Source organism: Corvus moneduloides, chromosome 11, assembly GCF_009650955.1.
Source record: "Corvus moneduloides isolate bCorMon1 chromosome 11, bCorMon1.pri, whole genome shotgun sequence".
In the NCBI taxonomy this organism is placed as follows: domain Eukaryota; kingdom Metazoa; phylum Chordata; class Aves; order Passeriformes; family Corvidae; genus Corvus; species Corvus moneduloides.
In genome coordinates, this window is record NC_045486.1 from 16462722 (window position 1) to 16486680 (window position 23959).

A 23959-nucleotide genomic window follows, 5' to 3' on the forward strand; every position below is an offset into this window, starting at 1 on the left:
AACATGTGAACTATGACGACTAAGGACTCACATAACTGTGATGGGTGCATTGTCTAACTTATCAAGAATTGATACCAGCATGATTATTTTTTATTATAATTACATTTTTTAACTAGAGTGAAAAAGGAAATAAATTTTTAAAACCAACAAAACAGGGAAAGAATTTTGGGTGGCTGACTTCCCTGAATCATTTCTCAGGAAAATAGCATTTCCATGGTATCATCCACAGCATTAAACTACCTTAAAAAGATCTGTAGGAACAGATGACTCCTCCTCCTCCTCTTTCACCTTCTTCAGGATCTCTTGCCAATCTGCTTCGCTCCTCAAGGACCTAATGGCTTGAAGAAAAAGAGAGGACAAGAGTGAATAGTCATTTCTCTTCCTCTTTTCCCTCAGAACACAAAACAATAAAGTTTGATTTGTGCCCCTCTAACTGCCAAATTCTTTATCCCAAGGTTTCCCCTCATCAGGAAACATGTAACATCACTAGTAAGCTCATAATCCACCCCTTTGTGCTTCTGCCACTTTCTGCCTCACTCCTCTGATGACCTGCTCTGACACGGACATGCCTGAAAGGCATGTCCACCCATCCCAGCCTCTGCCTCCACTTCCATGCACTTGTTCCTTCTTTTAAGGGACATTTTCATATCTTTAAACAGTATCTAAATTAGTCCAGTGGGCTTGAAGGGTCTCAACTGCAAAAGCTCCTGCTGAGCAGCACTCCAAAACTGTAAGACTTTTGCCACCCCAGGAATACAAACCTACCAAAAATAACCAAATAATGAAGGCAATCCCTTCCTCACTTCTTTCCTTTGCACAAACAGGTGGGAAGTTTTGACAGGCAAAATCACTTAGCAGCTTTTGAATGAGTGGGTGGAAAGTCTTGTAGGACTATTTGTACCTTCACCTGCATTTTATTAGGTACAGGACTTGTCAGATCACACTGATTATGTGACCACCACGTGCACCCAGAAGGCAAATTCAGAGCACCAAAGCAGCAGCCTCTACCCTCTGATCACCACATACAAGATCTGTGTTTTCAAGTACCTAAAGGTGGTTGCAGGCTGTATCCATGTTGAGCTGCCCAACCCACTTGGTGAAGGAAAGGGTCCAAGTAGAACAGCCACTGGTCAAATTTGTCTGAATCCTCTAGGCCCTCATATCGCAGCTTGAGCCTCCCACCAACATTTTCTACCACAGTGACTATCCAGGCTTCCAGGGAATCCCGGATGTTTTGCAGTTCCAGTCGGGAGCCAGGTGCAATGAGATCCAATGGATTTTTCCCTCTGTGAAGCTTCAAAAAGAATACAAATTATTCTGTAAAACAGAACAAAACAAATGCCATACTTCCACCTCTTTACACACATCCTGTCTGCATAAATAAAGTATGAACACAGAAGCACAGAAATCCATGTCCCTTCCTAACACAAGTCAGAAGTGACAATGTTCAGAATCGCTGGTGTTTGTGTCAGAGCTTCTGCACTGCCTACAGTCACACACTTCACTTAAGTCCTCATTATCATTTTCAGAGACATTATCATTTATATATTCCAGGTTTGAAGGAAACGTGAATAATCTCTTTTTAAAACTGAGTCATCCAGCATACAAAGATGACTAGACAGAAACATACAGACAGAAATGTTAGCTGTAATGAAGATGTCAAAGGCACTTTCCAAAAACCATTATGTTCTGTACTTTACAACCAGAGACTGATATAAGGTGCAAATATTGTTTTAAGTGCAGAGGAGGGGATTAAAATTTGGTTCTTCACTAGCAAAGATGTAATATTTAAGTGAAACAATAACGTGCCCGTTAGTAAAAAATGCCAAAACAAAACAATGCAAAGTGAAAGGAGTCAATTGAGAAAGGAGACAACACGAAAGCCAGATAAATAAAGCATTATTTTCTCAGAGCTGTATGGAGAAGGAGCAGAATAGGAGGAAGACTGAAACCTTAGGGAGTTTAAAAAGGTCTTTCTTTTGACAGGATTAATGAACAACCCAAACCTGCAGCAACAGATATGTTTCAGGACAACACTATAAAAATTAAATACTGTAAATAGGAAACACTAGAGAGTGGAACTCTAACGTCAACAGCATATTACAATGCTCCCTAAACTTAAAAAGGGAATTGAACTGACAATCCAAATAAGGATTCCCTTAATGATGAAGGGCAAAACCAAGACAAAACCCAGTATGCAGCTCCTCGCAGCACTTACCCCCTCCAGCAGGTTAGCAGGAGCACTGCATGCCCCCTTCAGCACTCGCTGAAGGAACTCCTCCTGGTCAGGTATCTTGTCCTTGATACCTAAGCAAAGAGTGAAAAAGAAAGACTGTGATTTTTCCTGCCAGATTATTCAGACACAAGATGTTACCACACCTGCCTAATTCATGAGAATCTGCCACACACCGGTAACAACTTAAAGAAACAAAACAAACAAATAAAAAAATTTAAAGGAAATATCAAAGCAGTAGATTTTGGTGGGTGATAGATTAAGATAACCACAAGCCTCTGTCATGGGGTTTCAGGAAAACACAGCAGATAACCTCACCTTGTCCCCAGCAACAGCACCTGCACACCACAGCAGCTACGCTGCCTGCCCAGCTGATACAGGACAACAGCACCCTTTGGTGCACCCTCTTTCTGCACACAGAGCTGGTACCTTCAGGCACTTTGAGAATCTTCTTGTTCTGCTGACACCAGCCGATGGGGTGCAGATCAGCTGTCAGGATGTCACACCAGAAGTCGGCCTTGCGGTCCTCGCCGTAGCCATCGTAGCGCAGCAGCAGCAGCTGCCCACACGTGGTGATGATGGTGGCAACCCAGTACGTGTTCTGGTCAGACTTGACAGCGACTTCCAGCTTCATACCAGGGGCAAAACCATTCTGCAAACTTGTATCCACCTGAAGAAGAAGAAGATCATCGCATCTGAGCACATCTCAGAAAGTTTGCTGAATACCAGGGGGAACAATTTAGACAAGTTCATTAGCAAAAAAACTCAAGCCAAATGCCATCCAGTCTCTTCAGAGAAACAGCTTCATCACGTTATGGAACCCAAACTGGAATGCACACAGAATCATCATTAATGAAATCTTCTTTGCATTTCAGAGTATCTTTTCAAGCTTAAACCAATATCGTGCCATTCATATTTCTGCCCTGAACAATACCTTCCCGCATCACTGAAAGGCTTTCCCACTCACAGCTGGGATGTCAACCTGAGCAAAACTAAAGGCCAAACTCCGCACCACAACTTTGACTTGTTGCGTTAAACTGTGTCATTCAAGGTCTTTGGACAAAAAGACCATTTAAAGTACATACACATGCCTTAGGCAACAGTATCTGTCTCTTCCACCATGCTCATCTAAGAAGTCACAAACCTGCACAAACTGCAGAATAAGGATTTTTAACCTCTCTAAAATTAATTTAGCCTCTCTAATTTAAAATTAAATTAACCTCTCTAATTAATCCAAGAACCTAAATAATTCTATATGCAGCACTGTTAAATAAACTGCATGGAACATAACCAGTCTGTGTTCTTCACACTTTGACAACAATAAAGCACCAAACACTGGGAATGCTCTGTGTGTATGTGGGTATGCTGTGTGCAGGTGACCAATCTGACTGCACAGGATTCAGACAATGAAATGGGAGATTTAAAAGAGAATGCAAACCTTAAGCTTCTTATATCCCTAACTTCTCCTTACTCAAACAATCCCAAAAGAGCAGATGGACCCTGTTCTGATCTATGCTTAATTCCAGGGCATCAGTCCTAATTAAAACTCTGACATGTCAATTCCCCATTCTCAGTTGACTGTAACTGGTGTTTTCTTTCTTTTTTTAAGAGGTCCCTTTCCTCTTTGAATCAACTACAAGAAAGGCTTTCAGTATGATGCAGATGGAGCAGATATTTTCTGGGGTATTTATTCCCAGTTCTGCGCTGACAGTTCAGTAACTGCCATAGCTATTATAGTCTCATCAGCCAGCACATATTGGTTTGCTAAAAATAAAACTAAGAGAACTACACCAGAAAGAAAAGCATATGCTTGTGTTAACTGTTCATATCCTTCAGGTTAATGCCCTTCACTTGGAGAAATCTCTTCTTAAAAACATAATCAGCAGGACCCAATACCTGCAGGCATTTTGAAGTGGTATTATAGAGGGTTTCTCTCAAAAAAACCAGTTGTCTTGTTGAAGAGATATGCCCAAAAACTTCATGTTCTGATTCCGGAGAGGAAAGCCTCGAGCTCGACGCAGAGTTTGAAGAATTGGGAAATCTGTGTAGCTCCCGATACCCAACCTTTCAACAAAGCCTCCCGGCAGGGAGAGTGGTGTTCGGCAAAACACAGCGCGGCAGCAGGAGCGTTCCCGGCGGCCAGGCCGCTTCCCGGGAATTCCGCGCAGGCCGAGCCGCCGCCCGCGCCCTCTCCCGGCAGCGCCGCGGGGCCGGTGACAGCACAGCGAGCTGCGGGCTCTGCAGCAGGGCTCCTGGGTCGGCAGGGCAGGCTGGGCACCCCCCGAGCATCTCCTCTGGAGCAGCGTGGCCGAGAGGGCAGCTTGGTGCTGTCCACAGGGCAAGCTGAGCTGGCCAGGAGCTGTGACCCCAACCCTATTCCCCCTTTCCCATCAGGTGCTGTCACCCCATCTGTGCCGCTGCACGAGCCAGAGCCAGGGATGTGACTCAGCTCAGGGGGGATAAAGAACAGACAAAAAGGATTAAGAGCATGCAAAAACACACAGGAAGTAAAAGTGTTCAGATGATGCTTAAGACCAACTTGATTTTAATGGTCACACACATATAGAAAGAGGCAGAAAGGAATTAAAAACCAGCATTCAACAGTTCTAGACAATTAGACTTGGGGGGATAACACTGGCATTCATTACAGCTCCTGGTTTTTGGTAAGTTCTTTTTCCTGCTACATTTTATGCCAAACAGTCACTTTGATCTCGATATTGGTTAATTTTTAAAATGCTAACAAATTAAACATTAGAACATACTTAATTTGAGAAGTAGCTTAAATTTTCCAATGTGTCTTACTCGTAGCAAGGCAAAACTTTCAGAATTAATATAAGCATACAAATATAAAAAGTCACCTCTCTCATCAGCAAGTCTGGTACTTTGCTGAAACAGTCTGTGTAATCATGGATTACATTTTCTTAACCTGACCATGTATTCTCCTCCAACGTGAGTTGGGTATTTCTCACCCACAACTCACAATGGGAGCTCACAGTCTCACTACTCCAGTATTTAAAAAGAACCAAACTAAAGCGGCACGGTTCCATTTAGAAATGCATTTAAATTAATTAATTTATCATATATGTTCATTTGCTCTTGTGCCAATACTATTCTTCGGCTTAGATTTTTCCACTGTTTTTCTGAGAGTAAAGCTTGTTAGCTCTCCTGACGTTGGATTATAAAAACACGTCACTCTTGAAGTCAAGCAACTGGGACCACAGATTTGAGTTGGAGGGACCACAATCACCAGCACAGCCCCATCAGTGCCTGCAGGCTCTCCACTGAAAATCACTCACCTGATGTATCCTGGAATCACACTAACCTTTTCTCAGTGCTCTGTCACAAAGACAGGCTGTCACTCTCCACTGGGAGGCAGTGAGGCTCTCTGCTCCTCCTTTTCCAACACATTACCTTCTAACGGACCGCAGAAACCCCGAGCGTGTGACCTTGCACTCCTGCATTTCTGTAACTGCAAGGCTCTGATATAAATAAAATCCTCCCTCTGCCTGTCAATTCAGTGTCAGCAGTAACTTCTCAAAATTTTATGCCAAGCTTTTTACAGAGCAGTCTCCAGCTAAATTCTACGGAACTCTGCTAGAAAATGCCCAGTAGTTCCACTCTGAACATGCAGGCATCTATTTCCATGCTCACTGAGGACCCCTCACAGAGGTCCAGGCCCCCAGAGCAGCAGGACAGGGCTGAGCAAAGGGCTGGGCTTTACTCACACCTCCTCACCAAACCACTCTCCACCACAATGTCACCTCACCAACAAAACTGCACCATGTTCCTCACAGGTAGGGATTAATAACAATGCAAAATGTGGAGGTTTTTTAAACCTAATTCTATTTTTACCAACATGGCCACAGCCACCAGACCTTTGACTTGACACAGCTGAGCTGGTGCAGGTGCAGTGAGTCTTTCAAAGTGTGTCTACTGCTGATTAACAAAATGCAGCTACAGTATTAATTCAGTTGGCCACTGCTGTAAAGCTGGCATTACAAATAGTTGTATAGTGCCCAAGCTATGATAGCAGGCCTCTTTAACAGAGATCCAGTGAGGTCAATCACACCAAAAGAGACAGACCATTCCTTCTATTACTGTAAAATGCCATTGCTCTGGTTCCATGCTGTGCCCTCAGCGTGGGCTGCATGGACACCACCACTCTAAGCTGGCTCTTGCTACAGCCTCAGTACACCCAGGAAAAATAAAGCAAGCACAGTCCCCTTCCCTTCAGAAATGAGATACCTGAAGTTTTACTTTGACCAAAAAGCTGACAATTCCATCCCAGTGTTCGCAGAGCCTCTGTGAAGTCTGTATTTTCTGCACATCTTTACTACTAACACAACTGACATATTTTAACCGATTATTTAAAAGTCTTCATTTCTCCAGGTTACCCTTGGACTCAACATGCTTCGTGATCCTTCACAGACAGACCTCAGTCTGTTTTCCTGCAGATTTAAGTTTCCCCATACTGACAGTCATGGTATTGGACCCAAAAGCACAAGCACCACAGGGTGTCTTCCAAGCAATGTGTCACACACAGTCACCAGCCTGGCACTCGGAAAGGGGCTTTAATTGCTGGAAAAGAACCAGCAGGTTTGGACATCAGCTCTGTACAGCTCACCTTCACTGAGGGCCCTGTACAAGAAGGCAGATTTCACATTCAGATCTCCCCCAAAGGGACAGTGCTCTCCAGGACTTTACCAACAAACATTTAAGATGTCCAAGGGCAAAGACAAGGGCTTATCAAGACTTCATCCTATTCATTAAGCCTGTGATCAAACAATTATCCTAATCAGTTTTCTAACTACTACAGTCAGGTGTTTGGCAGAGCTGTTATTTTCTCCTTGCCTCTTTGAGGTCTGACATTAAAGCATTCTTTGAGAGCACATTTGAATTCTGCTGTTCAAGAAATATTCTGCCACCAGCTTTCTAAAGCTACTCCTCCATAGCAGTTGTCCAGTAGCAATCACCAAAAGAAGAAAGAGACTGGCTATTCTGAGCTTCTTGAGAAAAACCAAGCTTTTCTTCTGGTGCAGAAAAGACCTTAACTCCTTAGATTTCAGCACTTGTGGGTGGGGTTACCCCGTGCTACGTACAGAGAGGAAGACAAGAAACAATAATAAAAAGGTTAAATTCTGCATTTCTCTATAAAAAACACAATTCTAGTTAGTCTTCCAATTTGAAAGCAGCGACTCATTCAAAGAAACTCTGAACATTTAGTGTATCACAGAAACGATGCAGGAGACAGTAAGCACACCCACAACTCCCTTACTCACGTGTTTAAAAGATCCATGGGGGGCTGCAGTTGCTCCTGTGTCTTCTAGATACTCATCCCAGTTGAATTCCATTTCTTCCACACTGGAACCAGCATCTGGAAGAGAAGCCAAACTTTTCTAATTCAGCAACTCATTGGCTTAAGTTTCAGGCTACTACAAATCACAGCAAAACCCGCTTCAATTCCAAATGACTGAGTACACAAGGGTGCAGTGAACACATTTCAAGAAATGGACAACACTATTTGGCCTTTCTTTGCATGTAAACAGCACTTTTAAGTAGGCTTGGTCTACAAAACAGTGAAATCCTGAGGATTTTGGTTTATCACAAATTTGCTTAGAACTTGTGACAGGAGAACACAGAGCTCTGTATTTCTATCACCAAATATGAGAGACTCAGAACTCTTGGGACACTGGACTGTTGGTGTTTTAAATTAAAAACCACCCACTAATAACAGATTTGGAAAGAAAGCCTAAAAAAACCTTTGAAATATGACTGTGCTCTTTTTAAATTTAGACAGTATGCATTTAGCTGTTCTAAAACACCAAAAGCAAACAGAGGGATTCAGGGTAGTTCTAAAGAAAACAACTTGAGACGTAACTGAAATAAAGACCACTCAACTTGGTCACTTAAAAAGCCCAGCTCATAAGATGTAACAACTTCTTTAGACCAAGAAAACCTCATTATGGGATGCATTTAAAGCATAAATATCCTAAAACCACTCAAATCACAGTTCAAAACTCACTCAGGCTGTTAGGGAAGCATGCACCTGTAATAAGCCACACTACAGATTAGTCAGATTTTCTGTTATTATTGTCAAGCCCGTCCCCCAGCCCTGGTCTCCCCTTCAGTTCTGGCTTGAGCCACTTCCCTGCTCCTTTCCCATTCCTGTTTTATCTGACATGTACCCACTTAGCTAAAAAGACACCAAACCAGCACGGGGTGGATTTCAGGTCCCCTGTTTAGTTCAGCAGGCAGCCACGTGACATTTTTCCTGCAAGCACACAGTGGGATGGCCAGGGAGGGTCCCAGCCCATGCAAGCAGCATTTTTAATCTCAACACACAAGGTTCAGCTTCAGCAGCAAAATGTGGTGGCAGTGACAGGACACAAGAGCAGAGCTTTCATTTTCATTTTCAGGCTCAATTCCACCATCTGCACCAGAGCTGTCTTTATGAATGAACAAGGAAGCTTTCCCCCTCTCAGGACCAGGAAACCTGATACCCTGTTTATATTTGAAAACAGAGAAATCTCTGTGTATCACAAGCCCAAGGAGAGCTCAGCAAAAGTTACAGGACACCAGCATTTCCTACACCCCGTGCCTTTCCTAGGACAGGCAGTAACTGATCTTTCAAGCAGCAGCAGTTGGAGTAGGAAACATTACAAATAAAAAAAATGAATTAAGTACCACCACATGCCCTTATCAGACCCCTGGACGGGCTGAAAACCTGCTTAGTAAGCTCTGGGACAGTCCCCAGTCCCCCAATAGAAAGGAGAATATATTTGTGCAAAAGTCTGAGACACATTAAATAGGCTGAAAACCTACAAGTCTTGAGTTTAAAAGGTTTGTTTTATCTTCAGACTGATGGTTGAGCTCATCTTTGACTTTTCATTGTGACTCTAGGAGTTATCACTTCCCAAAACTTAAAAATGTATATTCAGTTAGCTGTTGTTTGCTGATGACATTATCTATTTTAAGAGGCTCTTATCTCTCCAGAACCCAACTTTGTCTGTTTTTAACTAACCACAGCTAGTTAATTTGGCCTTTCATAAGCCTAAGAGCTCAAAAGATTCAGAGCTTGAATATCACCATCACTTTTAAGGGATAATTTTTAACTTACTGAAGAAATGACCTGGAGAAATGAATAAGGAGTTTTATTTAGAAATTTTTTGAGGGAATAAAAGGTTAAGACACAGACTACAGCTGTTTGCAAATTAGGGTGGAGCTGACCAAAGCTTTTGCTGCAAGCCATTCTAAGAAAAACAATTTCATTGCAAAATGTTGTTAAAATAGATTAACATTTCTCAACTCATTTAAACAGAATTTTATTTTTATACGACCACAAAAATGCTTAAGTTCACAGCTCCAGAACCAAAGTGGGAACAAACATCAGCTCTGGTCAGTCAGACCCAGGAGCGAATTCTAACTTTCGCCCCACCCAACAAAAACCATCTCGCCCTTCCCACCAAAAATCACCCTGCAGCAACAACCCCACTCCCCTCCAGCCCCAAAAAAGCAGGTCCTGCATGGTCTAACATGTTCCTGTTTGAAGGGAAGCAAAGCAGTGTGGCTGCTCTGTGCCTCCCAGGCACTCTGAAAGCCGGCAGCTCCTCCGGGAATGCCACAGGGACCTGGGGCTGCCCCCAGCCCTGCAGCACCGAGTCCTCAATCCCCGTTATCATCAGATAACTGCCGGAGGGGCAGTTAAGCTCCTTAAATGAGCCACAGGTCACTTCACACACTGAAAGGGTCAATTAGTAACTTATGTTGCCACTTAATTGCTACAAGGAGCTCCCAGGAAAGCCGGTTTGCTGCTGCTCCAGCGACCCTTCGCCTTTAACTGCGGCTAAACCCATTCCCAACTGGATGGGGACCGCAGCTCCTTTGTCACGCCGCTCACCCACGGGCTCTGCAGCCTGTCCCATATCCAGGAGAGCTCTTTCCTAGCAGGTCTGTGCGGTGCTGAGAAGGGCTCAGATTGCTCTGTACTGCACAGTACCCAGAGCTCACCAGCACAACCAAAAGCTCACTAGAAATCCATTTTTCCATCAGAAAAACAAATAAAACTCCCCAACAAACCAAACCAAACCAAGTCATAAATCCATGTCCAACACTCATTTCAAATTTACTACTCTTCCCGGTTCATTTTAGGGAGTTTCCTTCAGTCAGAGGGATTTTTTAAAACTTCTGCAAAAAGCACCCACAACTTTTTCTGTTTATTCATTCATAAAAGTTGAACTCAGCTTGTGTTTACACTTTACAGAGGTTTTACAATTGAGGTGATCAGCCTCTAACTTCAACCGCTGAGCCCAGAGCTGGGGAATTTTCCTCCCTTTCAGAGGCTGACACAGCTGAGGGCTGTGCTTAGCTATGGTTTGAACCAGTCTGTTTGCTCCTTCTCACAAACCTGCCACAGCACTCCAGGTCATTTAGCACAGCTCCTGCTGGAGCAATGTGGAGCAGGAAAAACTCACAGAACAAAGCTCCAAGCAAAAATGCAGTATGAGGATTCATAGTGAGAGCAGTAAATTAGCTTTTTAATTGTGGCATGTGGTAGGACTACATAAACAATGAAAAACCTCTGAAATAAGCCTCTCTTTTTCAACATCTGAATGCAGAAGCACTCCAAGAGTGCAGCAAAGGACCATCTCTGGTAAGGCTTTCAGAGTCAGAATCCAATCACTTTTCTGGTTTTATTGGCAGGACAGTGGCAGCAGAGCAGGCCCTGCTTAAATCAAGCCTTTAAACTGTTCTGTTGGCATTTTTGCAAGACCCTATTGCACAGCTCCATCCTCACAGGTTAGCAGATCCCTGGAGACACAGGACCAGTTTAATGAAGCCACATTCCTGAGGGGCCGTAAGTCTGCATTAAACACTCTGATCAGTCTGAGTTCAGACTGCTCAATAAAACCACAGACATTTACAGCAGAGATTCTTGCTACTGTAAGGAAACTTGCAAATCAGTGTGACAGAAGACAACAAGCAAAACCATATTTAATGCATTTGATTCTAAAGCACAATTTATTCATCTAATGCTGCATGAGTGTACATATTTATGCTCTCTCTTTCTCCCCATATCCTTAATTGCTACAAGCCCTAAATGAATTCAGCTTTCCACTATGTGCAGACTTACTTGTCTGTATTAGACAGGATGACTGAGCAGCACATCAGCTCAGAGGTAAAGCACAACTTTGGCAAACGCAGGGGAAGAAACCTGGTGCAATTCCCATATCTCTGGCCTTGTCATGCAACCAGTTTGTGTCAGAAGAACTTTCAAATCAAGCTAACATTTTACATTTGAAGTAAAATCTGAGAAGTGTCCTACAGAGGTTCTGTAGAGAATGTTCATCCACACTGGAGGTGAGAAAATTCTCTGTAAGAATACCAGCAGTTTCCTAGGCAGGTGCATCACTTCCCATTTGTCACTATTTCTACTGGCATTATTGGGAACACTCACTCTTTCTGAATTTTATCACAAATTACATCCTGCTGCTCTCTGATACATACAGGCAGAGAAAGAATATGGAATTATACCATTTAGACTGGAGAATGTAGTGAAATATTAAGGAAGTTAGCCCTTAAAAATATCTGAAATGGAAACAGTCTATGCTAGGCTGTTCTGATCTTTGGATTTGAGCTAAATTCTCACTGCAAATAACTTTCATGCATTTTTAATGTGATTTAGTTGAAGACTGTCACATTGGACGTTTAAGTACATCACAACTGAAGGTCTTGCAGACTTCAGTAAGGCTAACCCAAAGGTTTCTCACCCTGAAATGTAGATATAGTTCAATCTGATTTTAATAACAGTTAATCTTTTTCATCTACACCAGCTGTGAGGCCATGAATAAATAAAGACAGGTTGGAATTTCAGGAGTTGAGAAAGACTGTGACAAGAATCAAAGTTGTGTTTTCCCTCATAGTGCAGGAGAGCACCACAGCCAACAACCCTGAGCTCTGTCTGGGTTCTTGGAGGCAGAAAGCTTGGATGTAAAACCAGAAAAACAGAGGAGAATCTTCAAAAACTGCTGCAAATTATTAAGTGGAAAAAAATGACACCAGTCAAAGAACACGAAGGGAATGTTCCAGCAGTGGCTTGGACTGGTGTAATTCAAAAGCACTTCAGAAAATAGCATTAGAGGGCACAACAAAACCAATGTATTTATGCTTATACAGGCAGCATTTGCTGGGAACTATCTCTGAATGCAAGTAAAGCTCTCATCATTTATTGTTTGCTCTTCACAGCCTCCTGTACTCAAACTTGGCACAAAAGGATGCTCAGGGAAATAGCTGCTGAGTAATTTCAAGCCAGTATCAAACCTTTCCTTAGCTATTCAAAAGCACATTGTGAGAGAGGACTCTGGGACCTGGTGCTTTTTGAGGAAGATGGAAAAATGTCAATAAAGGTTTTAAGATGAGGGATGTGCTATCACAGCCTGTGGACACACCACTGCTGACCATGTAAACAACTCCTCACTGTTCCTCTCCCCTCCTTACACTCTGTGACAGAAGCCAGCAGTTTCCACTAGCCAAGGAAAAAGTATTTGCATGTGCCAGGAGACATTCTACATCCACATCCATGACGCCTTTTCTTGATTATTTGAGGATGTAACATTGACAACAACTTGACTGACTTGCTGTAATTAATAATCAAAAAGCTTATTTCAGCATCATAAAGCAGATGATAGCATTCTCCTAAAAAGCACCATAGATTAAAACTATGTTTAACATTTCTTCAGCAACACTTACAACAATTAGATTTCCATAAAGGAAGTACAAAATTACCAATAGTGAACTGTCCTGCGAGAAGAGCAGTTTGTTGGACAAGTACCAAAGGAAAGTAATACTCTGATAAAATCTTGATCCAATTGTTTACACTGGTAACTACAAATTAAAATTTGCTTTATATAAACTGTAATAGGCAGGGACCTCCTCAAAGAAAAGGACAAGCCACGCCAGGCAAGACAGAAAAGATGGATGGTCCCTACCCCCACACGAGGGTACAATTCCAGAACTGTTTCAGAAAGCTGTTAGTATTCCCAGCCATCCCAGACTAACATTCTTCCTGGCCTGGTGTTCCAAGGGGATCCAAAACCTGAGCTGATTTATTGTAATACACCACTCTACAGCAGGTTAGGAACTGATATCACAAGCCTATCAAAGAGGACACACCAAGGCACTTCAGAAAAACAGGACAGATTACAATGGCAGCAAACAGCTTCAGTTATCTGACTTTCCAAACCAGCAGCACAAGCTTGCCAAAATATTAAGAACAAGATGAATACAAGGACAGAACTAGATACTAACCACTCTGACAGAAAAATGCCTTAAAATAGTAAGTCTTAACACCACCAAACTTTTCATAAGCCCATCTCACAGTGGTAGCACAAAAAGGAAAGTCACAGCTTCCCAAAAACACAACCACCAAGATGGGTCAGATTTTGGTCTCCTTTAAGCCAGTGATACACCCTGCTTTGACACAGAGCAGTAACAAACACAGCCATGACAGTGCCACAGCCAGAACCTAACTCAGAATCTGTGAAGCTGGAGTTTCTCCCTGTGCACAGCACCAGGCATGTGCACCATGGGACACTCCCTGTGCTCATCTTTCTTCCACATTTCTAGAATAGTTGGCCAGGGAGCTGGGCTGGACTGTTACCTGCATCATACTGCTGTTCTCCATTCATCTCCACAGGAGCCCAGTGGTTGTTCCCAGCAGCCAGAAGCAGGGGAAGCCAAGGCTGTCACTGTTTGGTGGTCATGAGTCGCCTCCTGCCTTCGACAGCAGCCGGGACATTCAAGAAGGGATCCTGGAAAACACCTGAAAGGAACAACTGGTAAGAAAATCTTCATGGGATTTTTAGCTATTAAGATAGAATCCTAGAATGGTTTGGGTTGGAAGGGAACTCAAAGATCATCTCCTTCCAATCCCCTGCCATGGGCAGGGACACCTTCCACTATCCCAGGCTGTTCCAAGCCCTGGCCTTCAACACTTCTGGGATGGGGTAGCCACAGCTTCTCTGGGCAGCCTGTGCCAGGGCCTCCCCACACTCACAGGGGAGCATTTCTTCCTAATATCCAATTTGCAAACCTGCTCCTATGAGCAGTTAAATAATTATTTCACTACGAATGGTAGAAAATGAGCAAAACCATGTCTAAAGCAAGCCCACCAGTTCACTGGCAGTGAACCACGAGTCTTCTTTCCTTACAAAATTCTCCACAAAAGCAGAGTTGTATAGTCAATAAAAGTCCAGGTAACATGTATCTTTATTAATAACACGCTCTGACTGACAACTTTATAAAAATCAATGAGATGAGTGGCCACAAACCCACATAAGATTATTGGCTTAAAAATTCTTGTAAGAAAAAGATCATTTCAATAAGCTTTTGCATTCCAGCTGAATGTCTGTGAAGCACCTAGATTTTTGTTTTTAGTGAGATACCTGAAATAATGTAGAGGACAAATAATCAAATGTTCTAAAAAACACACGCTGTGCTTCTGAGATAAATGCGTTTTGAATAACAATGGTTTCTAAAAAGGAAGTCCTATACATTTGAAAAGTCTCTGATTTCCAGTTTTGAACAGCTAGAGTGTCAGTGCAGACAACCTGATAATCCTTAGAGGTACACAACACTGGTAGCTTCCCTCACACACAAATAAATCAACAAATTTGAATAGAATAAAATATCCAGCAGCAGTGCTCAGTCATGTAGGAAGTTCAAGTACAATCAAAACTACAGTCAACTTCAAAAATTTTCATTACATGTGAAAATAAAAATTTTTTGAGACTAGCAAGAGTTATCATAAGAGCTCCTATTGAATGGCAGCTTAATGCCACAAGAATCTACTGTATGGAAGATATTAATAACTTTTATTCATTATAGCTTCACAGGAATGTGTCTGGAATAGGACCCAGCTGCCAATTTCTGCTATATGCTTCTAACCTGCTCTGCTCCAGCTCAGAAAGTATGTGCTCAGCATGTAACTGCAAGGTCACACGTTAACTCCCAATTCAGCTCTGCCTCTGACAGAGTTACTGAGAAATCAAGCACAGGTTCCCCTCTCACTCTCCACTAGTTCCCCACACATTTTTTCCAGGCTCTCAGGACAAAGCAGTGCAGGATAAGATAACTCAAGCACGTGTTCCCAGACTATCCTCTCCCAAGACCTTCCTCCTACACAGACTGAGCTTCCACCTATTCTATCTTTTATAAAGTGATGCTGGAAGATGATGTCACTGGCAGAATGCTCAGCACACAGAGAAGAACCAACCAACAAAACACTTTTTAATCATTAATTAAAATATGCCTTGGTAATGGCCTATCCCAAGTCTATCAGCTGTCACAGTGCTTAGCCAAAACAAAGGCAATGCTGTGAGCAAAGCATGTACTCCAACAAATCTGGGGATATGCCACTGCTTTAGAATAGTGAGCCCTGGCAAAGTATCCTCAGAATTAGTTGCAATTAAGATATTTTCAGTTTATGGGATACAGCTCTCAATTAGCTTCTATAACTAAACTATGTGACGTAACTAAATTCCGTATTTTTTGCAACATGAAAATATTTAAGACACCACCCTTCCCCCCAAAAAACCCCCAAAGAAACCCACAAAACCAAACCCCAAGCACCAAAGAAGCTGTTGATTTAGAAGATGCCAAACACTGGCAGCTCCTGTTGAAGTTGATTGATATTCTGCCCAAGTCAAGTTGGGTTGTTATTCAGGATTTCATAAGCAGTTGTGGTGTTTTATGTACACAAAACTGAGAGTACTTGTAATTAGCACCCACCATGGCTGCTGCTTACAGTCTGGCACCCCAAAGATTATCTTTTGATAAATCTCGAGGGAAGTGGAGCACAAGTGCTGCTGGAACAGAGCTGATTTGGAAATACTTTGGACTCTTCAGTCTCACTTCTGCATTTCAAATCTTCTTTCAGCACATGAAATATTCAGATGTTAGCAACTGGAGGCAGCATTAAAAACAGTTACAGTTCATTAAAGCCAGATGGCTCACTTGAATATGAAAAGAAATCAAACATAAGTTGGATGTTGAATTAAAGTAAATCAGCTGGTGTCTGAGGCTTAATATTATTTTAAAACAAAGGTGCATGAGACAATGGGGACAGGAGACACCCCCAAGGACTGGGGATGGAGCTCCAGCAAGGATCAGGTTTCAGCGAATTCCTTCATGCCAAGGCATCCAGTAAAATCTGTTTCAAACCCGCGTCCACCACAGAGCTGCAGCTGGCATGGGCAGGCAGGAAACCTGTTGCAGCTCTGCCAGGGCAGGGCAGGGGTCCCTCAGCACCTGAAAACCACAGCTCTGCTCCCGAAAATCTGCTGCTAATGCAGCAAGGGAGGTGAAGATCCCGTCCTTTTGTTACTCTTGGAGGTGGGAGGAGAGGGGCTCCTGGTCCCTATGCCCATTCACACACATACCTGTGCTTTTTCACTTCCAGAAATAGCAATTATGCCTTTCCTAGGAGGGGAACTGACACTTCTTCTAAAGACTTTTTCTAACACATTTTTTATTCCAGGACTCACGGTGGGCCCGATCCTGATGCTGCACTGGACAGGGCTCCAAACCACAGGGCACAGACCCCACCACAATCCTTACTCCTGATGCTGCTGTGCACAACTGCAACTACAACCTACACTTCACTTGCCTGTGCTTCTATTATTGCTGCAGAAATCAGCAATTTCCACAGCCTACAAAAAACACCCCAAAACAACTTCAAGCTTTTTTTTTTAACCTTTTTCCTAACCTAACACCACTACAGTCAATGATGAATATAGGTCTCAGCTAGCCCTTTTGCTACATGAAGATGAGATAGTGGCTCCAGGGGAAAAGGGGAGCATGTTGGAATCAAGAGTTGTATGCCACTGGGTACTTGCAGGCCACAGTAAAGCCACTTATCAGTGTACAAGCAGATCTAAGGTAGAAATGCAGTTGCATGGGGTCCTCTGCCCTGGGAGATAAGCCAGGCTGAAAACATCAGCCCTTTGGAAAACACGCTTGCATCTGCTCAGAGGACAAGGAGACTCCACCCAGCCTGACTGAGACTCTGCCAACTCCTCACTGATACAATAAAGTCAAAAATGGAAAGGACCTTGTTGGATGAGAACTTAAGTTGAAGTGTTTTATTAAAAAAATTAAAATTCTACAGCACAAAAAGAACCCAATGCAATGAACTACTCGGGTAGGAGCCAACTTAATTTTAGGCTCAAGTTACAATGTGTAGTACTTGATTCATAAACATTTTTGTGAAATGCATTCCAGGTATACTGGCAAATTTCTTATCACTCTTAGTTAACTGTTTTCAGCACAAAACAAGGTATGTTGTGCAAATTTCTCAACTAGAACCAAAATCAATGGTGCTGGAGAAAATTACCTTTCAAGCTATTCAGTGTGAGCTTCATTCACTCTCTTGTAGCAATACACTCGCAGTTACACAAACAGCCAAACTCTCACACTGGGGTCAGTACATTTCCTTAAAACAGCCCCATCATTTTGGGGGAAAATGTCAAAGACTCTGGCTAGCCACTGCTGCCAGCTTGGTGGAAGGATACAGCTGACTACCTGCCATACCAGATCAGCAACCACCTCCATCAGGCACAACAGCAGATTTCTGCCTCCTTTGAACAAAAATCTCACCCTTGAAATCAGGGCTGAGAGAGGAAAAAGGAAACAAATATTCGGGAGAGCATCTGGTGTAAGAAATCTCTAATACCTGTGACGGAACTGTTTAAGATTCACAGATCAGCAAGTGTCTGCACAATCCCTGCTGCTGTGCTTGGATGGGGAGCTCACCAAACCCCACAAAGCTGCAGGAGCTGCGAGACACCAGCACAGGGGTGTTTACAGCCACCAAGGCTTTGCACTGTTTGTGGGCACAAACCCAGCCTCTGTCTCAGCTGCCACATGGAATACGACTCTCATGGTTTGTCATTCAACAACCATAATGATGCTTCTGTCAGACAGGACATTAAAATTATTTTCTCAGGAAGCAAAGTGTTATTGTACACACATCTATGTCCTTCTCTCTTGCTCCATCCCCCTGCCATTCTCTCTGCTGGAGCCCTTGGCAGAGGTCCTGCTTCTCCAGGAAAGGGTCTCCAGGGTCCCATACTTCATGCAAGCTCCAAGTTCTCCAAGCCTTTTACAGTCAAAGTAGGGTTTAAGGACTTCCTTATAATCTTGTCTTCTCTTATTTAGTCCCTACCGGCTGGAAGCATGGATAACACTGCAGATAGGTTCTAACTTTCAGTTGTATAAACAAAGTAAGTATTTCACAAGCCTTCCTAGTACCTGACTTCCCACAAACAAAAGACAAAGTGGAAGATTTCTCACAATCTCCAATTTATGCTGAAATTCCGATTTTCCAAGCCATTTTAATTGCTGTTCTGTGACAAGAAAAAAAATCAGTTCCAGTTGTTTCTGTAGGAAAGAAAACTACCTGCCACAGAAACCTTGGCTCAGCATTGTTAGCACACTCCAAATCTCTCCAAGACCTGCAAGGTCCAGAAAGCAGACTACAGATAAGCAAAATAAAGTTTGATGCCTCTATAACAAAGTAATAAAAATACTACCAATTTCATTAGTCACAGCTGCTGAAGGAATGATCCCATCCAACATGGAGAACGGAAGCCTTTGGCTGACTTGCAGTTCTTTAAAGCATTATTTTTACACACACAAATGAAACAGCCAGTCTGTAAAAAGCAGCTTATTTGCCTGCTCCTGTAAGGATTTATCAAACAACTGAATCACCTTTTACGCAGGTAGGACCACTAACATTTCCTTTAGGTTGTCTTGACTGCATACTGGATATATATATCCAAAATAAAAGCAAAACATTCCCATATTAAAAAAAAAAAAAAACAACCAAATAACAGGGGCAACTATGTTTCCACACTTCTGCAGTTGGTAGCTCAACAGTAACAAAGGAGTTCATCACCTCTTCTTGCCCCTCTAACCAGTCTTAGTCAAATTGGTACCATTTTGGGCTTTTGTAAGAGGCCATAGGAGCTCTGTGCCACTGATCAACACTTCTCCAGCAGCTCTGGCTGTGCCTTGCACAGCTACAGCAGCAACACCAACCAACCAGCCTCCACAAGAAATACTTTCTTCACCAAAAGCAGTCAACATTTCTGACATTTCAACCCCTCTCATCTCTCTCTACCAAGTCTCTTCTTGTCAACTTATTTGGGCTTTGTCCTTGCAAGAGCAGAAATTATGTTGGTCTCTAATATTCCACCCCTGCTCCTTGCAAAGTGTTCCTGAAGACAGGGCGCAGGATTCCTGCAACCCCTTTCATCTCTTTGCCTGCCAAGAGCATGCTTCAGTTTTCTTATCTGAACAGCTTCTGTGTGGCCTCTAAGAACAAAACCCATTGAACATGAAGATTATATATGTATATAAATGCAAATAGGAACCATCACCAGAGTTAGATTCATTATTAAAACTCTTAATTAATTAATTTCTCTCACACCTGCACTGAAATCTCTGCTCACAGACCAGTAGTCCTAACAGTTCCATCCTTCCAACTCCCTGCTGCTCCCATGGAATCTGTTTTAGCAGAAGAGAACTCCAGGTTCATCCCTTCCATTGCAACAGCAACGCTAAGACTCCTCAAAGAGAAGTTCATTTAAAGAACACACCTTCTGTTCTTACATTTCCAAAGAAATTCTTGTAAGACGTAAAAAGGGCAAAGAATCTGCTGTGAAGGATCCAGGCCATTGCCAACAACAGCAGGCCAGGCTTACAGAGTTGTGTGGCTCTGGAACATGCTTCACACCTTCCACATGGAAGTGACCACAAGCAAGCACCCCTGCAGAGGATGCTAAGCCAGCCTGCACCACTGCACTGCAGTGCAACAAGAAACGTATTATTCCTGTTCCAAGGGCTTATCCAAAACAAAAGGCCTGTGTTTGTGACAGCTTCCCTGTGCTGACCCAATGCCCACCATCAAGGTGGCAGAACACCAGCATGGACTGCTCTGTCCACACTGAACCAGCAAACCCCACAGTTATTTACAGGAGTTAACACCACTGCTCTTCGTGTTCTTCACCTCTAGGACCCAGACAGGTGTCTGAGTGATGCACCCCCCACAGCAGCATCCCAGCTGTGCTCCTGGTGCCTCCTTGCCTGCAGCAAAGGGAAGGCACCTGCAGCAGCCAGGGACAGCAGTGGCTGTGTCACCAGGACAGCAGCAGGACAGGGCAGGGGCCACCGCCCGCAGCCGACGCTGCACCAGGGTGTCAGAGCCCCTCACGTCAGGTTAAAGGCAGCAAGTGCTGCCATTACACAGTCAAATCAACAGGAACCTCGCAGCAGACTGAAAGGCTACAGCCTGGCAGTCCTTTCTGCCTTGAAAATGTGGAAATGTCTGTGAACGTGCATTTTATTAGCAGAAAAATATTTACCAGACAAAAGGAGAATCTATTTGGTTACAAAACGGGACCAGTGCTCATACCTTTTAACTTGATCTTTTATTAGAGCTATTGTACGTCACAGGAAAAAAACCCAACCAACAATAACCTATTTAGCAGAATTCTGCTGATACCATATGTGATGATTATCTTTTCCATTTAGGTTAGGTCAATTTAAGTCTGTTTTCCAATCCTGACCCCTGTCTGAAGTCCAGTGGCTTCCAGGATTTGACTCAATGCCTGCATCTGCCTGACCATCCAGGTAACACACCTAGAACCGGGAAGCCTGGTTAATGAATCTTGAAACACTCAGGTCCAGCTCAACAAATTACAGGATCTGACTTTACAACCCGTGCTGTGCTACTCAGCCACTAAAGCAATTTCCATGGGACTGCACGTTAAGTCCAGGTGAGAATGTAAAAGTCACAGTTCTATTCCCAGCTAATTTAAGTGCCACTGGACAGACCAAGCATTGACTTGACAGGGCAGTAACACACAATAGGTGTCCCAAGAAGTTCCCTTATGTTTACAAGTGGTTGCAAATAGGAGCTGTTAAATACTGATCAGTTTGCCTCTAACCTTTAAGGTAGTGGGGAGTTCTGTCAAGTCCTTAAGGCTTGTTTTTCCCTTTTTAAATGCAAAATCTCCAGCATTATTCTGCTCTCCTCATCTACTTTCATGGCATGCAGACTACAACCACACTGGGGGTTATGGGCCAAATAAAGAAACCAGACAGAACACACTGCTCTCTTTTCATTGTTGATTTTTTTGAATTCATATCCTATTGCATGAATACAACTGCCTGAAGTTACAAGTTGGAAAAGAAGATGAAGGAAAAATGTGAAGTTCCTGCTGCTCCCAAGTCTCAGACAACAGCCTGGCAGCTTCTTATCCTCCATACAAAGACAAGCAGCATGAACAAGCAAATATTCTACCAGTCAAATGTAGTATGATTCATGGTGAGATGAAATAGAGCACTCAGATGGAAAGAAACTGACTTGTACCTCTGGATCTGAACCCCTGGTGCATGTAAGTATGGAATCCCATGGGACATAGTGATGGGAAAGGGGATGCTGCCCATGAGGAAGCGATAGGCAAGAGTTTATCTGCCAGCAGAGAAAGGGACCCTCTACACTCGGTTTGAGGAGCTTCTCACTGAAATGTTCCCCAACACACACAGCACTACCCAACAGCTGCTTTCTCAGCTTCCCCAGAGTAACTACATGACAGAAATGGGTATAGCATCGTGGTTTAGACTTTTAGTGAAATGACTGAACTTTTTGTCAGTCACCACCAGTCTCACTCTTCTGGCTTGAAACAAAAATACCTAAAACTCACTCAGATGCTGTTCAGGAGCCAACTCTGAGCCAATGCCAAGATTTGAGATCTGCAGCACAGAGCCCTAGAAGGCAGCCTGTGGGGAGCTATGGGTGGCAAAGCACCTGCATTAGCTCTTAACAACTATTTGCTCCAAAACAAAAGAAAATCACACCCTTTCCATGGTGTCAAGGAAGAGCACTGGCATTGCTATGTGGAAGAAGACAAAGTACCAACGGATGAACATAATGGAGGATACAATACTCAGCTATCCACTATGTGAGAGAAAAGTGTTTTAAATCAAAAACTACATTCATTACACACACACAGGCAATTAACAAAGAAAATTAACCTGTGCCTGAAACATGAGAATTACTGGAGAAAAAAATCATCTGTTAGAACACCAGATTTGGAAACTTATTTTGATCTAGAAGGATGTCAGGCTTACAGACAACACAGGACAGTCAATGCAGTCTTCACAAAGTTACAATAAATAGTTCCCTCATACTGCCACAAGGCTCGATTTATTCAAATAAGCCCTCGCTGCTGACTCCTACTCTGTGCATATGTTATAGGAAAATCTTTGAATGAAATCTGAGCAGGACACTCAACTTGGCTCAGCACTCAATCACATAAAGGGAAAAAACTCTGCACTATCTTCCAAATCCTTCTTTGAAAATGAACTCCTGTTTCAGAGAACTAACTAATGGATGTCACCACTGCAGACAATACAACAGTTAAAGGAGAAGACTGGTGGGGGGAGGAAGGTACCTTGCAAATAAGACATTTTTTAAAAAGTCCATCACATAAAACACCTCCTGTATGTAAAAGCACACTCCTACTTGTTTCCTTCCTTTGTCATGTCACTGAAATGGTACACAATACAGAAAAAAGTAATACATTATGCTGAAGGGCCTCGGTGATTCTCTCAAGGGCTTCTTCAGCCACAAGCTACACACTGAAAGGGCAGCTCTCCCTGGAATGCCACCACAACCACAGGACAACTCCGATCCCGTCAGCCAGTGAGGGCTCACACCACTACCAGACATTTGAAATCCACAAAAAAGCCCAACTTTACATTTATTCCCAATAAGGACACACTCCACCCCATCAAGAAGAAGTGTAAAGATTAGGAGCTAAATCTATTTATCAACACATTGACCTCTTGTTCTAGATCCCGTTTTCCTAGGGCAAGCAGGAACTCCAACATATCTCCACAGTTCAATTGAAATTGAGTTCAACTCCAGTTGAAAAAAGGTTTAACTCTTTGGTGCACATCACTTGTGAAATCATAACCAAATCCTAGCTTTGGGTTTAAAAACCGACTCAGTGGTTAAACTTTAGCTTCCTATTTTTAAAATATTGGCACTGATACTAGGGGAAAACAAAGGGAGTGGGATTTCATTTATATTTCTTTGCATACATGGATCATTAGGCCTTCTTCCTTGAACAAACAATCCGTTAGTCAAATTGTTACTGGCAGGCTAGAGTGAAAATTAAGATGGAAAATAACTTATTTCAAAGTTTGCTGTTTTGGTATTGTATAATTTCAATCTAAGTAATTTAATCTTAAATAATTCCAATTTAAAAAGCCCTTAATCATAGGATCTTTATTTGTTTTTACGCCCACTAATGACATTTTAACATAAGGTCTGTACAGACAGATGCAACCACAAATCAAACTGTCCCACAGACAGAAAACCTATTTTAACAAGCAGTGGCACTAAAAAAAAACCCTCCATGATTGCAAATAAAAGCTGCAGAAGCAAACAGGACACAATTTTAGCAGAAGCAGTCATCACAACAAATCAAGTTGGATCAAAACAGATTCAGAACTCACAATTATCCATACAAAGAAATCAACTTATTCCTGAGTGACCAGCACAGGTCACAGAACAGGCAAACAAGCAAGGAAGGACTCTCTGCTACCTATTAGCAAGAAGTAAGCCTCAACCTACTAAATGATTTCAAGCGCTGAAGGTAA

At 42.8% G+C, this 23959-nt stretch overlaps 1 protein-coding gene across 4 annotated transcripts in view; it reads right to left on the bottom strand.

Annotated features, from left to right (window-relative positions):
- The window catches only part of SFMBT1 (Scm like with four mbt domains 1), a 118801-nt gene that overhangs the window by 21957 nt on the left and 72885 nt on the right, over positions 1-23959 (bottom strand). For all 4 annotated transcript variants that reach the window (XM_032120761.1, XM_032120762.1, XM_032120763.1 and 1 more), the window contains 6 exons: positions 13890-14051; positions 7513-7607; positions 2663-2903; positions 2219-2307; positions 1048-1294; positions 241-338 (listed from right to left, as the gene is read on the bottom strand). In XM_032120761.1, the coding sequence (XP_031976652.1) occupies positions 241-338; positions 1048-1294; positions 2219-2307; positions 2663-2903; positions 7513-7607; positions 13890-13917 (798 nt within the window). In that variant the 5' untranslated portion in view covers positions 13918-14051. The remainder of the gene's footprint in view (positions 1-240; positions 339-1047; positions 1295-2218; positions 2308-2662; positions 2904-7512; positions 7608-13889; positions 14052-23959) is intronic.